At 28.1% G+C, this 14186-nt stretch overlaps 1 protein-coding gene across 1 annotated transcript; it reads left to right on the forward strand.

Moving 5' to 3' along the window:
* Nucleotides 1-7444: 7444 nt before the first annotated feature.
* On the forward strand, nt 7445-13936 carry LOC126899415 (hsp90 co-chaperone Cdc37). The gene is made up of 7 exons (XM_050674366.1): nt 7445-7612; nt 7688-7821; nt 7885-8038; nt 10259-10537; nt 10657-10772; nt 11132-11321; nt 13582-13936. Exons 1-7 carry the CDS (start codon nt 7580-7582, stop codon nt 13786-13788), a joined length of 1113 nt encoding a protein of 370 aa, XP_050530323.1. The 5' UTR covers nt 7445-7579; the 3' UTR covers nt 13789-13936.
* Nucleotides 13937-14186: the final 250 nt, after the last annotated feature.

A 14186-nucleotide genomic window follows, 5' to 3' on the forward strand; every position in this document is an offset into this window, starting at 1 on the left:
TGGGTATATAGGGGACTTCCATTGTCAAAAGTCAACTAAAAATACCTTAATATTTTAATGTCTAGATACGAAGAAAACTACACTTAAACATGTTTATAAAAATTTTTAGGAACTGTAATTTCCGTTCACGTTCCTTAAAAAATGGAATTTGTTCATTTTCCTCGTTCCTTTATTTTAAAAGGAAGCAGTTCCTAGCATCGTTACTTCAAAAAGAACTCGTTCCAGGAATCCGTTCCTTTTGGAACTAGTTCCTTCTCAACACTGTTTAAACCCAACTAAACGCTAAATTGTACATTCCCTAACAACAATCATATTACGAGGTGTGACAATAAAATAACGAGACTTTCTAAATATAACCTAAACTATTAACGTTATCTATAAAACTATTATTGAAATATGATTAGGAACACTTATCTAAAAGTACTATAAAAAATGATGAAATCGGTTAACTTTCTTATACGTTAGTAACCTTGTTATTAGTGCGAATTCGACTATACTGCCGAAAAATGTTAGATATAAAAATCGAACAACGTGTTAACATTAAATTTCTTGTTAAATTAAAAAAAACTGCCGCGGAATCATTTCGTATGTTATGTGAAGTTTATGGTGAAGAATGTTTATCAAGAGCTCGCGTTTTTGAATGGCACAAACGGTATTGCAATGGAAGAGAGGACGTGGAAGACGATGATCGTTCTGGACGTCCTATCACATGTTCAACATATGAAAACGTTGAAAAAATAGACAAAATTATCCGGCAAGATCGTCGATTAAGTGTTAGAGCTGTAGCAGAGATGGTAAATATTGATAGAGAAAGTGTTCGTAAAATTTTAGTTGAAAATTTAAATATGAAAAAAGTGTGTGCTAAAATGGTCCCTAAAAATTTGACGATTGATCAAAAATTCAATCGCAAAAAAATTTGTTCTGACACCTTAAAAATCATCAAAGATGATCCATCTTTTATAAATAATATCATTATGTGTGATGAAACGTGGATTTTTACATATGACCCTGAAACTAAAAGGCAATCCATGCATTGGAAGACACCAAGTTCCCCAAGAATGAAGAAAGCACGAATAAGCAAGTCGAAATTCAAAGCAATGTTCATTGTTTTCTTTGACATTAAGGGAATAATTTTTGTTGAATGGGTTCCTAGTGGGCAAAGTGTCAACCAATATTATTATAAAGAGGTATTAATTAAATTAAGAGAACGAGTTAGAAAAAAGCGACCAGATCTGTGGAAGAATGGCTGGGTTCTTCACTAAGACAATGCTCCAGCTCCTAAGCTACCACTTGACACGATCTCCCACATCTTCTACGCTCACATCAGATGTTCTTAAATCGCATTCAATAGCATCCCTCCATCTCTTTTTTGGTCTTCCTCTCTCTCTTCTTCCTTCAACATTCATTTCTATAACTGTTCTTACAGCTTCCGATTCCTCTTTCCTCATAACATGACCAAACAATCTACAATCAATGACCAAACAAGTCTATTTTCTCTCATATTATCCACGATTGACGCAACACCTATACTTCCTCTTATATTCTCGTTCCTTATCCTATCTTCTCTAGTCACTCCACTCATCTAACTAAGCATTCTCATCTCTGCTACACTTATTCTCTGCTCTATTTTCTTATCAACCGCCCAACACTATGAACCATACATCATAGCTGGCCTCACAATTTCATACTAAATTTAAAAACTATAATTAGTATTTATTCATATATTATATTTTAAAATCAAAGAACTACTAATCAGGATATAATTAAAGAAATAAGAGTTGATGTTGCTTTTGGAATAATCCACCAATTTCTCTAAATGAAACACTATCTACAGATTGGCATCGAAGTGTTTCTTATGATAGTGATTTTAATCACTGTCAGATATCATCTATACTTGTCCCATCTATGCCTCGTCCACATTGTTCCTCGATCCCACTGTGCTACCGTTTTTTTTTTTAATAGTGATTTTATTACTATCAGATATCACTATACTTGATCCAACTATGCTACGTCACCACTGTGTCGTGACCCCCTGTGCTGGGTTTTTTTCCAAAGTTTAAAAGGTATGATGAGTTGTATGATAGGCTAGGAACAAAAGAAAGCGAAAAAGAAGTCTATAGACTTGAAAAAGTAAGAGAAAAAAGATCTAAAGATTATCATTATGTAAGATGTATAAAAAGTTTTGATAATAAGGTGCTATTTTGTGATGATGATATGAAAAAAAGGTGGAAATAGTATTTTGAAAAATTACCGAATGAGGAGTATCCAAAAAAGACATTATAGAATATCTCGTGGTACGAAGGACTGGTTGATTTAATTAGTGAGAAAGAGATATGGGAGACTGTGGCATCAATGAAAAAGAATAAAACAGTAGGACCAAATGAATTACCAGTAGAAGCATGCAAAATATTAGGCGATATTGGCATAAGGAGGTTGAAGGATCTTTGAAATAAAATCTTATTAGAAGGGAAATCCCAAATTAATGGAGGAATATGTGGCGGTCGAATGTTCTAGAATGTTCGGCCGCCGCCGCCTCTAGGAGATTCGTCGCTCTACATAAGCGTGTGGCGGTCGAATGTTCTAGAGAGTTCCGCCGCCGCCTCTAGAAGATTCTTCTGACTATTTAAGGGCAAGATCGTCGCTCCAGTCAATCAATCGATCAGTCAATCACTTACGCACTCTGTCTTAAAAGCGCTTCGTCTCTCGCTGTTATTTGTTATTTGTTAGTTCGTTGTAATATAGTATAGTTGTTATTAAATCATAAAAGTGTTTATTACTTCTATATATATTACACCTCGCTACAAATAGTATTGTGGTACTGATATTTAAAAGTAAAGGAGACATACAGGAGTGTGGAAATTATAGAGGCATAAAGATTCTGAGTTATAGTATGAAAATTTTGGGAAAAGGTAATAGATAAGAGAATAAGATATGAGACATCCGTATCTAAAAATCAGTTTGGATTTATGCTTGGTTATTAAACAATGGAGCCATTATTTTTTGTAAGGCAAGTAATAGAATAGTTTAGAGAAAAAAAAGAAAAATCTGTGTAAGGTATTTAAAGATTTGGAGAAAGCGTATAATAGAGGACCGAGAAAGGTTTTGAAGTGGGCATTAATAAGAAAAGGAGTTCCGAAAAGGTACATTAATATAATAGAAGTTATGTATAATGGCACTTGTATCAGGGAAAAAAGTGTGAGCGGAGTAACAGAAAGTTTTAGGGTAAGAGTAGGAGTACACCAAGGTTCTGCTTTAAGTCCCTTACTTATTTTCTATAGTGATGGATGAAATTACTAGAGAAATACAAGGAGAGGTATCATGATGCATGTTGTTCACTATAGTGTTAATATGATAGCATAGGGTAAAAATTAATCTAAGCTAGAGGTATGGAGATCAGTTCTTGAAGAAAAGGGTTTAAGAATAAGTAGGAATAAGACAAAATATATAGAGTACGAGTTTGATCAAGGAGGACGCGAGGTATGTGAAATAAGGATTTCAGTAACAATAATCAAGGGTGTGATACGAGAGGTGAAAATTTTTAAGTATTTTGGATCAGTTGGGCAAAAAGCGGTGGTATTGACATAGGATTATGTGAGGGTGGTTGAAGTGGAGAGAAGTGTCTGATGTGTTATGCGATAAGAGAATTCTAATAAGGCTAAAAAATAAGTTCTATAAGACTATAGTGAGACCAGCAATGATGTATGGTTCAGAGTGATGAGAGGTTGACAAGAAAGTAGAGCAGAGAATGAGTATAGCATAGATGAGAATGTCTAGATGGATGGGTGGAGAGACTAGAAAAGATAGGATGAGGAACGATCACATAATATGGAGTATATGTGTATTGTCAATCGTAGATAAGATGAGAGAAAATAGACTTAGATGATTTGGTCATGATATGAGGAGAGAGGAATCGGAAGCTGTAAGAACAGTTATAAAAATGAATGTTGAAGGAAGAAGAGATAGAGGAAGACCAAAAAAGAGATGTAGGGATGTTTTTAAATGCGATATGAGGACGACTGATGTAAACGTAGGTGTTGTGGGAAATCATGTCAATAGGATAAGAAGGCCGACCCCATGTAGTTTGGATTAAGGCGAAGAAAAAGAAGAAAAAGATTCAACTTTAAAAGTTGAAAAAGGACTCTTCGCTTTCCCTTACATCATCGAACAATAAAAAATGATTTTAGTGATTTTTGACAAAAAATGAATTTTAAATAAAATAAACTTTTTTTAAACGAGTTAAGTTGAAAAAAAATTTTAACATAGATAGTTAAATTTATAATTTGTTAACTTTTAACTGTTAATTGATCGACATTGATCATACTTAACTTAATTTAACTTGAGTTAATTATTTTCATTAACTTGCCCATCTTTGTATAAAATGTATTTCATATATATTTAAACATTTAAAATATATAAGTATTTCGTGTTAAGTTCTTATTAATATTAATCAATCATGAATTGAGTTGATAAAATATATCAACTTATTTACCAGTAGTAAATCCCGATTGGAGGGTGATATAGAGCATACCTTCATTGAACTACTAAAAATAAAGGGTAAAAGATATTCAAAATTGAAAAATTGGCAAATAATTTATTTAAACATCAAAGAATTATAATTCAGTTAAAATATGAATTAAAAAGTAAATTTGCTTATTGAATATATTGAAATACTGAAACAGAATAATTGTTATTATGTTATGAAATGGTTTTTTGGAAGTATTACAGGAAGCTACTTGAAAATAGTACTTTTGTTGGGAAAGAATTCGTTCCAAAAAAAAAAAGGATTACTAAAACTTGTTCAAATAATCGGAACGAATCCAGGAACTGCTTCCTTTAAAAATTAAGGAACTTGGGATGTGAACAAATCCATTTTTATGAAAAATATCAACAAAATTTACAAAACCTTAAAATTTATAAATAATAATGTACTTTTAGTTGGTTTACATTAACTATCAACAATATTTTTTGCATTGACATCATATATGCATTATATATTAGTATTATGTTTATACTATGAATCAACATTTTATAATTTTTAATATACTACTCTGATATTAATAATTTAAATAATATTAAATAAATTATTACACTAAAAACATAAAATCTTAAAAACACAGGATCATAGATACAATCGAGTGTCTAAAGGAACTTAGTCCCCTCATCCTGTTGCAGCTCGCTTCCAAATAATGCACAGCATTATTAAAATATTTCCTATTCATAAATTTTTAACCATGGTTATAATATTAATTATAATAATCCTAGAAGGTTTTCAAATATTTTTTTAACAGAAAGGAGAACGAGTTCTTTTTTAGAAAAATCCGGTCAGAGCCGAATTATCCATTAGGCTAGAAAAGCTATAGGCTTAGCTTCAATTTTTTTTTTTTTTTCAGCTATACACTATCTACACCTTCATTCTTGCAAACTTAAAAATTCTTCCGACAAACTGGCCTTATCTCAGAGCATATGGTCGTTTAATGTAAATACGCTCTAACCCTGTTCCCGAAAAAATTTAAAAACTTTACAAATTATTTTAAAAAATACCTGTCCAAAACTAAAAAAGTTTTATTGTTAAAAAAATCCGTGAACTTAAATGTAATATATATTAAATTATTATTTTATTTATAATTATTCTTTACTTTCTTATTACTTAAAGGTAAATTTGACCAATATGAAGAAGAAGCGAAAGCGATGAAAGTCAAGATGGATCTATACTTAAAAGGGGATTTGAAGGCTATCAAGATGCAGCAAGTGAAGCATTCTGCATTAATACTTTTGATATGATTTTGAATAAGCTGGAATCTGTCTTGGTCAAGCATATTTGCTAGTACGATAAAGCATATCAGACGTTTAGCATTTTCAGCAATTTCTCTGCAAAAAAACTGAAGATTATCTGCAATTAATTCATTTTAAAACAGTTTATAATATTGAGAAATCAAAGAAAGAAAGCACTTGCTTGTGGATGTACAGAGTAATTGTGTAGGCGGGAGTTGCAGAATCATTTCCAAATTTGTAAGTTGCCTTACGAATCTATTTGTGTTTAATGATCACGAATTGTAGTAGAAAACGCTCGTTTTCAGTCCTTAAACGAGTAAAAAACAATCACAGGTCAACAATGCTTCAAGAGCTTTTGGCTTCTTAGCTTTATTAGATATTGAGAGTAACTTAGTGAGATACATTGACATTGATGAGTTGATTGACGATTTTGCTGCCGCTAAAGCGAGAAAACAGTATTTGTTTTGAATTTATTTCTAAATTTTTAAAAGTAAACATATAGGTACCAAATGTTTATAGTCTAATCATATATTAAAAAGTTTTCAAAAACTATTTTTATTTGAACTCAAATGTTTTTATTGTAAAGCGCTGTGTCGGCTGCGTAAAATATACAGAACCGTAACCAGGATTTTCGAATGGGGGGGGGCTAAATTTTATAAAGTGTAGAAGACGATAGTCTTCTACACTTTGTATAATTTTCACATTAATTATAATATTCACATTATAATCTACACATGTTACAATGTGTAAATTGAAATTTTTATTGATATGTGATAGTAAATATTGATAGCATATTAACGCTAATTTACCATTAACGTATTTACTATTTCAATATATAAAAATTGCTACACAATTTCCATATTTAAATTTAAATATTTCAAAAGAATAAGAAAAATACGGTCAATAGGGTGAACTATAGCCTTTTTAGCCCCCACCCCCTTGGCTACGCCACTCAAAATAAATATTATGAATCATTTATGTATTTATAAAGCTTGTTTTTAATATCAAATTCGGTCCAAACTGGTCACTTAGTCTTAGGCCTTAAAATCCTTAATCCGACACTGGGCTCCGTAGAATTTCTTGTAAGCAGGCGTAAACTGAGAAGGTCGACAAATCACTACTAAGGCCCCCTAAATCATCATAATCTCACTTTATTTAGCCAGAAAAATCGCAAAGTAAATAATATACAATGTTTATTATTACATTTTATTTTTAATTAAAGAAAATTATTTTTTTGGTTTTTCTATTTTTAAGACATTCTTATAATTTTAAATATTAAGAACATATTTAAATCAAATTTAAAGCTCATATAAATATATACATTATAATATAATGTAATGAATATTATATATTATATTTTAAACAGTGATGTATGTGATACGGTTTTAAACAGTGATACGGTCCATTTATCATTATAAAAGGTTTCATTTTTCATTTAAAAAATAGAAATGGTTTTTTGTCGAGAATCTTTTTAGAAAAACTTTTTTTTGGAGTGTATCCAAAGTGGATTTACAAGATTTTAGATAGTGAATATATTCACCTTGGGTATATCCTTTGATTCTGTCTGCATGATTATCTGCAGGAATAATAATATATCTTATTTATTTTAAAAGAGTGATAAGAATCATTTTATTAAACACGCATGCGCATCATAATTTTTCCAAGTTCTTGCAATCAAATACGATAAGATGAAAATGACATTAAATGGTAATCGTACTAAATTAAATTATTTCGCATATCCCCGGTGTTAGTATTCTATGGTAATTTTTATAAAGATATAAATATAAATTTATGATATACATTCACAATGGTTGACTACAGTAAATGGAAAAACATTGAGGTATTCATCCATTATTTTAATTGTATTTTTAAATATTTAAAATAAAAATTTATCGTGTTAATTTTTATAATCTAGGTGTCGGATGATGAAGATGAAACACATCCAAATATTGATACTCCATCTCTGTTTCGCTGGCGACATCAAGCTCGTGTAGATCGGATGGAAGAGATTAAGCGGGAACAACAAGAATTGGAAACCAAGAAAAAAATGTAAGTTATCTTTATTCAGACGGATTTTGTTTCATTACATTGTTAAAATATATTTATTAAAAGTTTTCAAGAAAAACTTCAAACGACTAAACAACAGTTAAGCGAAGCCGAAAATCAAGGTAAAAATAAGAAAGAACTTGAAGAAGCTTTAAGTGCACTTACAGTTGAAGAACAAGAGTTAAAAAAAAAAGAAGAAGAATTTAAAAATAAAGAAAAAGTATGTTTTATTAATAAATATTTATAACAATTGAATAAAAATTTTAACTCATAATATCTACATTCATATGATTTTCAAATTTTCCATATTATAATATTGGTGATTAACAGATAAATACTTAAATTTTGATAACAATTGTAATCTCTGAAAATATGAACTGAAAATAATTTTATATGATTTTTAAGCCTCACAATATCTGGATTAATAATTAAATTTTTAAAAATAATATTTCATGGACAAGGAAAATGTCTGAAATATTATTAATAAAAAAATTGGTGGCGGCACAGTGGGGTCGTGGCATAGTTGGGTCCAGTATAAAGGATATCTGATAGTGATTAAAATCACTATCATAAAAAACGCTTCGATGCAAATCTGTAGATAGTGTTTAATTTAAAAAAAAAAAATTTGTTAAAATAGCATATTTTTTAATACGGTAGCCATTTGCGCATAGAAGATAGGTCATCGGGACAAATTTTTTTTTTTCATTTGATAGTATATAACATAACCTTTGATTTGATATATGTTTAAAGGACGTAGTATTCCTGGAACATTTTCAAAAGTTCAGTTGAAAAAGATCTATGTTTTTTACAATATTTTAAGTTTTGAACGCCCCCTATATAAGGGGAAATTGTCCAATTTTAATAAAAAGTATGTCAAATGAAAGATGTACTTATAATGTATTTAGAAAAAAAAAATTTGTGCTGATATATACATTTTTCAAAAAGTTATAGCATTTTTAAGTTGAAAATTTAAAATCGAAAATCGAAAATTTTAACACAAAAATAGTGTTTTTTTAACTACGGCAGCCGTTTAAATGTAGAAAAAAAAGTGTCGGGACAAATTTTTTTTTTTCATTTTGTAGTACATAAAATAAGCTTTAATTTGATATATGTTTAAAGGACGCAGTATTCCTGGAACATTTTCAAAAGTTCAGTTGAAAAAGATCTATGTTTTTTACAATATTTCAAGTTTTGAACGCCCCCTATATAAGGGGAATTTGTCCAATTTTAATAAAAAGTATGTCATATGAAAGATATACTTATAATATATTTAGAAAAAAAAAATTGTGCTGATACATACATGTTTCGAAAAGTTATAGCATTTTTAAATTGAAAATTTAAAATCGAAAATTTCAACACAAAAATAGCGTTCTTTTAACTACGGCAGCCGTTTACATGCAGAAGATAAAGTGTCGAGACAAATTTTTTTTTTTCATTTTATAGTACATAAAATAAGCTTTAATTTGATATATGTTTAAAGGACGCAGTATATCCGGAACATTTTCAAAAATTAAGTTGAAAAAGTTAGTTTTTGTAAAAAAGTTGCTATTTTAAATCCCCCCCCCCTTGAGTAGGTTAAGTGTTAGATTTTCAACAAATTGATATCAAACAAAAGAGAAATATCTAAGGTTTTAGTAGAAAAAAAAATTATGTTGATTTGTTTATTTTTCAAAAAGTTATGGAAGTATTAAGAAAAAAAAAGTTAAAAAAATGATAAAGTTTACCGATTTTTAATTTGTAATTTTTTTGGATATTTCCCCCATTTTCGGGGAACTAGGGAATTTTTTTCAATTTTTAAGGGTAATGTCTCCAACTAGATACGATTTGTGATCTTTTGACGTACTTTTGAAAGAAATCGGTCTATTGAGAGCTGAGATTGAGCGTATACAGACACAAAAAAAAAAAACACATCATAGTATAACCAATACCTTCTCAGCTTTGCATCGAAGCTAAAATTTTGTAATAATTCGTTCAATTTTTAAAGTTATTTTAATATAAAGAGGAAACTAAAAATATTGACATTGATTGTTTTATAGAAAATATAATTTTTGGGTTCAATTATCTTTATTATGGGTATTGAGGGGAATTTTTCAAAATTATGACCCTAGTAGCAACAACTAGGTTCATTTTTTGATCTTGATGTATCATTGATCAAATTTGGTTCAGTAGTAATTGTGTTTAATGACAGCTATGTATCAAAGTTAAAGTAATTATCAATTTGCTAATTTGTAATATAATCTAAGAATAAACAAACATATATAATAATGTTTATTTAGTTACTTTATTCATTGAATTAAAACTGGAAAATAATTCACCTAACTATTTTTGATATTCAAATTTTGTGAATTTTAGACAATTTATCTAGATTTAGATATGAACTTACTTTCCTATAGTTAGATTTTAGTAAAAGAATCATTTATTTATGTTATTTCTATTATAGGTTATGCCATGGAATGTAGATACTATTAGTAAACCAGGATTTACTAAAACAATAGTTAATACTCCTAAAGGTCCACCTCAAGAAGAAAATTTGACAGAAGAAGAAAAGGCCAAAAGATTAGAAAAGTTCATTGAAGAAAATAAGAGTAAATTAAAAACATTTGGAATGTTTAAAAAATATAAAGACAGTCAAGAATATTTACAAAAAAATCCTCAACTTGTGTGTGAAGATACTGCTAATTATCTAGTAATTTGGTGTATTGATTTACAAATGGAAGGTGTAAGTTTTTTTATTATAACTAAATTAATTATGCATCTACTTTTTTTTTTAGTTACTTAATTACTATATATTTTAATAGTAATTTTGATCAATAATAAACCAAAATAAATTAATTCTAGAAATCTGACTTGATGGAACATGTAGCACATCAAACCATTTGTATGCAATATATTTTGGAATTGTCTCGGCAACTAAATATTGATCCTCGAGCTTGTGTCCCATCATTTTTTTCAAGGTATTTATTTATTTATTTGTATTTAAATATATAAAATGAATGATATTAATACATTTTTTCATTTCTGAAAGTTTGCTCAGTACATATTTTTTTTTTTACAAAATTATGGTTCAGTTTAAATATTAGTGCATATTTTACCTTCCTACTTTTTGATTGTGTAAACCTTATTGTATTGGAGTATTTTTCATTCAGTATTATGTTTTTAATATAAAATAATCTTTTGTAAATGAATAATAAAATTAGTTCAATCCGTTTTTTGAAAATATTTGTACTTATATACCTAATATAATACCTATAATTATTGGTCACTGTCTGTTGTATAATACATGTATTAATTACAGATAGATATTTTTTTTTAGAATACAAATGGCAGAAAAACAATATAAAGATTCATTTGATGAAGAGCTTTCAATGTTTAAAGATCGTATTCGAAAAAGAGCAGAAGAAAAACTGCGTATTGCTCAAGCAGAAATAGAAGAAGAAGAAAAACAGGCTAGACTTGGACCGGGTGGACTTGATCCTGTTGAAGTATTTGAAAGTCTGCCAGATGTAAGAAAAATAATCACTATTTATTAATGATATGTTGTAAGCTAAAAAGTGACGCCAATCATCTAAATAATGTATGACAGATGTCAGTAGTCTTATGGGGAATAAAGAAGTGGGTAGTTTTTTTAATTTTCTATTATATCTAAAATAGACATTTTGTAGCATTACGGTACTATATTATTCGTAAGTCAGAACTTTATAATGTTAACTTAAATATTAATAAAACATTTTAGTAACTGTATCAACTTTTTTTTTTACATGCAGACATTTTTAAGGTTAAAAAAAAACTCATGCTCTTTAAAGAATTCTAGAATTAATACAGAAATTTAAAAATTATTAAAGGATATAAATTATTGTATGACAACCAATACCCTAATATTGTTTTGATATAAAATTTATTACATCATCTACTCTTAAAAGAATGTGTTTTCATCATAAGACAGTTAGTAGTTTAATAGCTGATGTCCTTATTTTGGTTTAGTTAAATCTTTTATATAATAGAACATTTGGAATCCTGCTAAAAAAACTATCTAATAAGCTCCAATTTTCAAAATTATTTTTTTTAATGAAAGAGATGGGAAAATTTTTTGTACTTTGTAAGCGTTAAAAAGTATTAAATATTTTTAAGAAAAATTCACTCTTCCATCAGTTTTTTTCTTGAAACTTTTACCAAGCTCGACTATAAATGTTCCAGAGCCTTAACATTTTATGTCTTCACATTGCAATATATTGTATATACTATATTTCAACAGAAAAAATAAATAACATGGTATTTACGAATTGATATTTTAATAACTATAAAATTATCTTTTTTTATGTACCTGTTTAATAATTAATAGTCAATTATTATGAATTTTTTCTTCAAGTAGGTATTTCATTAAAAGATGACTAAAAAAAAATGCATGATTTTATAATATTATTTTATTATATATATATATTTAATACTGGCTTTGTTCACATTTAGGACCTTACGGTCTAATTAATTTTACTAAGATGTTTTTTTTTTTTTTTTGTGTCTGTTACCATTTTTTCTCAGCTCTCACCGAACCGAATTTTTTCAATGATACGTCAAAAGATCACAAATTGTATCTAATTGAAGACATTACCCTCAAAAATTGAAAAATTTCCCTCGTTCAACGTAAATGAGAGAAACCTCCAAAAAAATTACAAATTTAAAAATCACTAATTTTCGAAAAATTTTTAATTTTTTTTACTTAAAAGAGCCATCACTTTTTTAAAAATAACCAGATCAACATAATTCTTTTTTTTATAGATGCATGATGTCTTTACCTATCATTTGGTATATATTTTTTTTATATCTGACCCTTAACCTGCACACAAGGGGGGATTTAAAATGACAACTTTTTCACAAAAAATTAATTTTTTCAACTTAAATTTTGAAAGTGTTCCGGAAAGTCTGACACTTTTATATATATCTTAAATTAAAGCTAATGTAATATACTTTATTATGCAAAAAAAAAAAAATCGGACTTTATTTTGTCTTCACGGTGAAAATGTTTACCAAATGCTATTATTGTGTGAAAATTCTCGATTTTATTTTTTACATTTTTAACTTTATAATGCTATAACATATTGAAAAGTGTATGGATCAACATAATTTTTTTATGAGAAATAATATTTTTTAATAATCCCTTTTTCATTCGACATACTTTATTTCAATCAGGATATTAATAAGGAACTATCAGATCATGTAGCTTTTGAAATAATCCACCAATTTTTTTAAAATTAAACACTATCTAATGATTTGCATTGAAGCGATTTTTTTTTTTTTTATAGTGATTTTATTCCTATCAGATATCACTATACTTGATCCAACTATGCCACGTCACCACTGTGCCGCGACCCCCCTGTGCTGGGTTTTTTTTTATGTGTCTGTTGCTACTTTTTCACAGGTCTTACTGGAATGATTATTATCTAAAATACATCAAAACATCTTACTGATACATTATATTTAGTTGTAAACATTATTTAAAAATTCCCTCGTTTCCCGCAAATGGGGAAAACCCCTAATTACATGTTTAAATTGTATTAAGTTTAATTTTGACATTTTAAAAAAAAAAATTTTCTTAAAACTCAACTTTTTGAAAACCTAAGTTACTTTTCTTTTATAAATACCTTAAGTATTTTCCTTTCATTGAGTCTATTTATTTGAAAATCTGACCTTTTACCTGTCTACGAGGCCTAGTAATAATTAATATTTTACTTAAATATTATTACATAAATATTTTTGTTTTCATTCAAGGAATTAAAAAGATGTTTTGAATCTCAAGACATTCAGTTACTTCAAGATACTATTAAAAATATGGACCAAGCAGATGCAGCTTTTTATATGAAACAGTGTGTTGATTCTGGATTATGGGTACCTGATGCAAATAAGGACAAAAAAAATGAAGAAGATGATAGTTGCAAAACTCAAGAAGAAAATATTTATAGTGAAGTAGATTCATAATTTAATTTTTTCTGATATTTGTCCTATTATAATTAAAATAAATCAATTATTTAGAATCTGAAAATAATTAACAGTTAATGTTTTATAATAGCAATGTAACATTAAATTGTGATGATAAATATTAAACATTTTTATATTTATAATGTAATTTAAGTTGGTTAGTTTTTTTATCTGAGCAGTTATTTGGTAAAATTATTTATAAATGAGAAATATTATATAAAAGAAATGAAGAACACTGATACAAAAAATAAATTCAACTTTATAATATGCATTCTTAATATCACAGGTCTGTTACAAATCTGAAAAACAGGAAGTCAGAAAAAATTTGATTGAAGTATCTAAAATTTTAATAAAATTTGTTTTGCAGTGTAGTGTAGTGCCGAGAGTGGACAAGGTCC

The sequence above is a fragment of the Daktulosphaira vitifoliae genome, unplaced genomic scaffold (genome assembly GCF_025091365.1).
Source record: "Daktulosphaira vitifoliae isolate Bord-2020 unplaced genomic scaffold, ASM2509136v1 Scaffold_2, whole genome shotgun sequence".
In the NCBI taxonomy this organism is placed as follows: Eukaryota; Metazoa; Arthropoda; class Insecta; order Hemiptera; family Phylloxeridae; genus Daktulosphaira; species Daktulosphaira vitifoliae.

Coding starts and splice junctions, on each gene's coding strand:
- LOC126899415 (XM_050674366.1), top strand. CDS start 7,580: ATGGTTGACTACAGTAAATGGAAAAACATTGAG. Junction 10,538..10,656: donor TTGATTTACAAATGGAAGGT/GTAAGTTTTTTT, acceptor AATTAATTCTAG/AAATCTGACTTGATGGAACA. Junction 10,773..11,131: donor GTCCCATCATTTTTTTCAAG/GTATTTATTTAT, acceptor ATTTTTTTTTAG/AATACAAATGGCAGAAAAAC.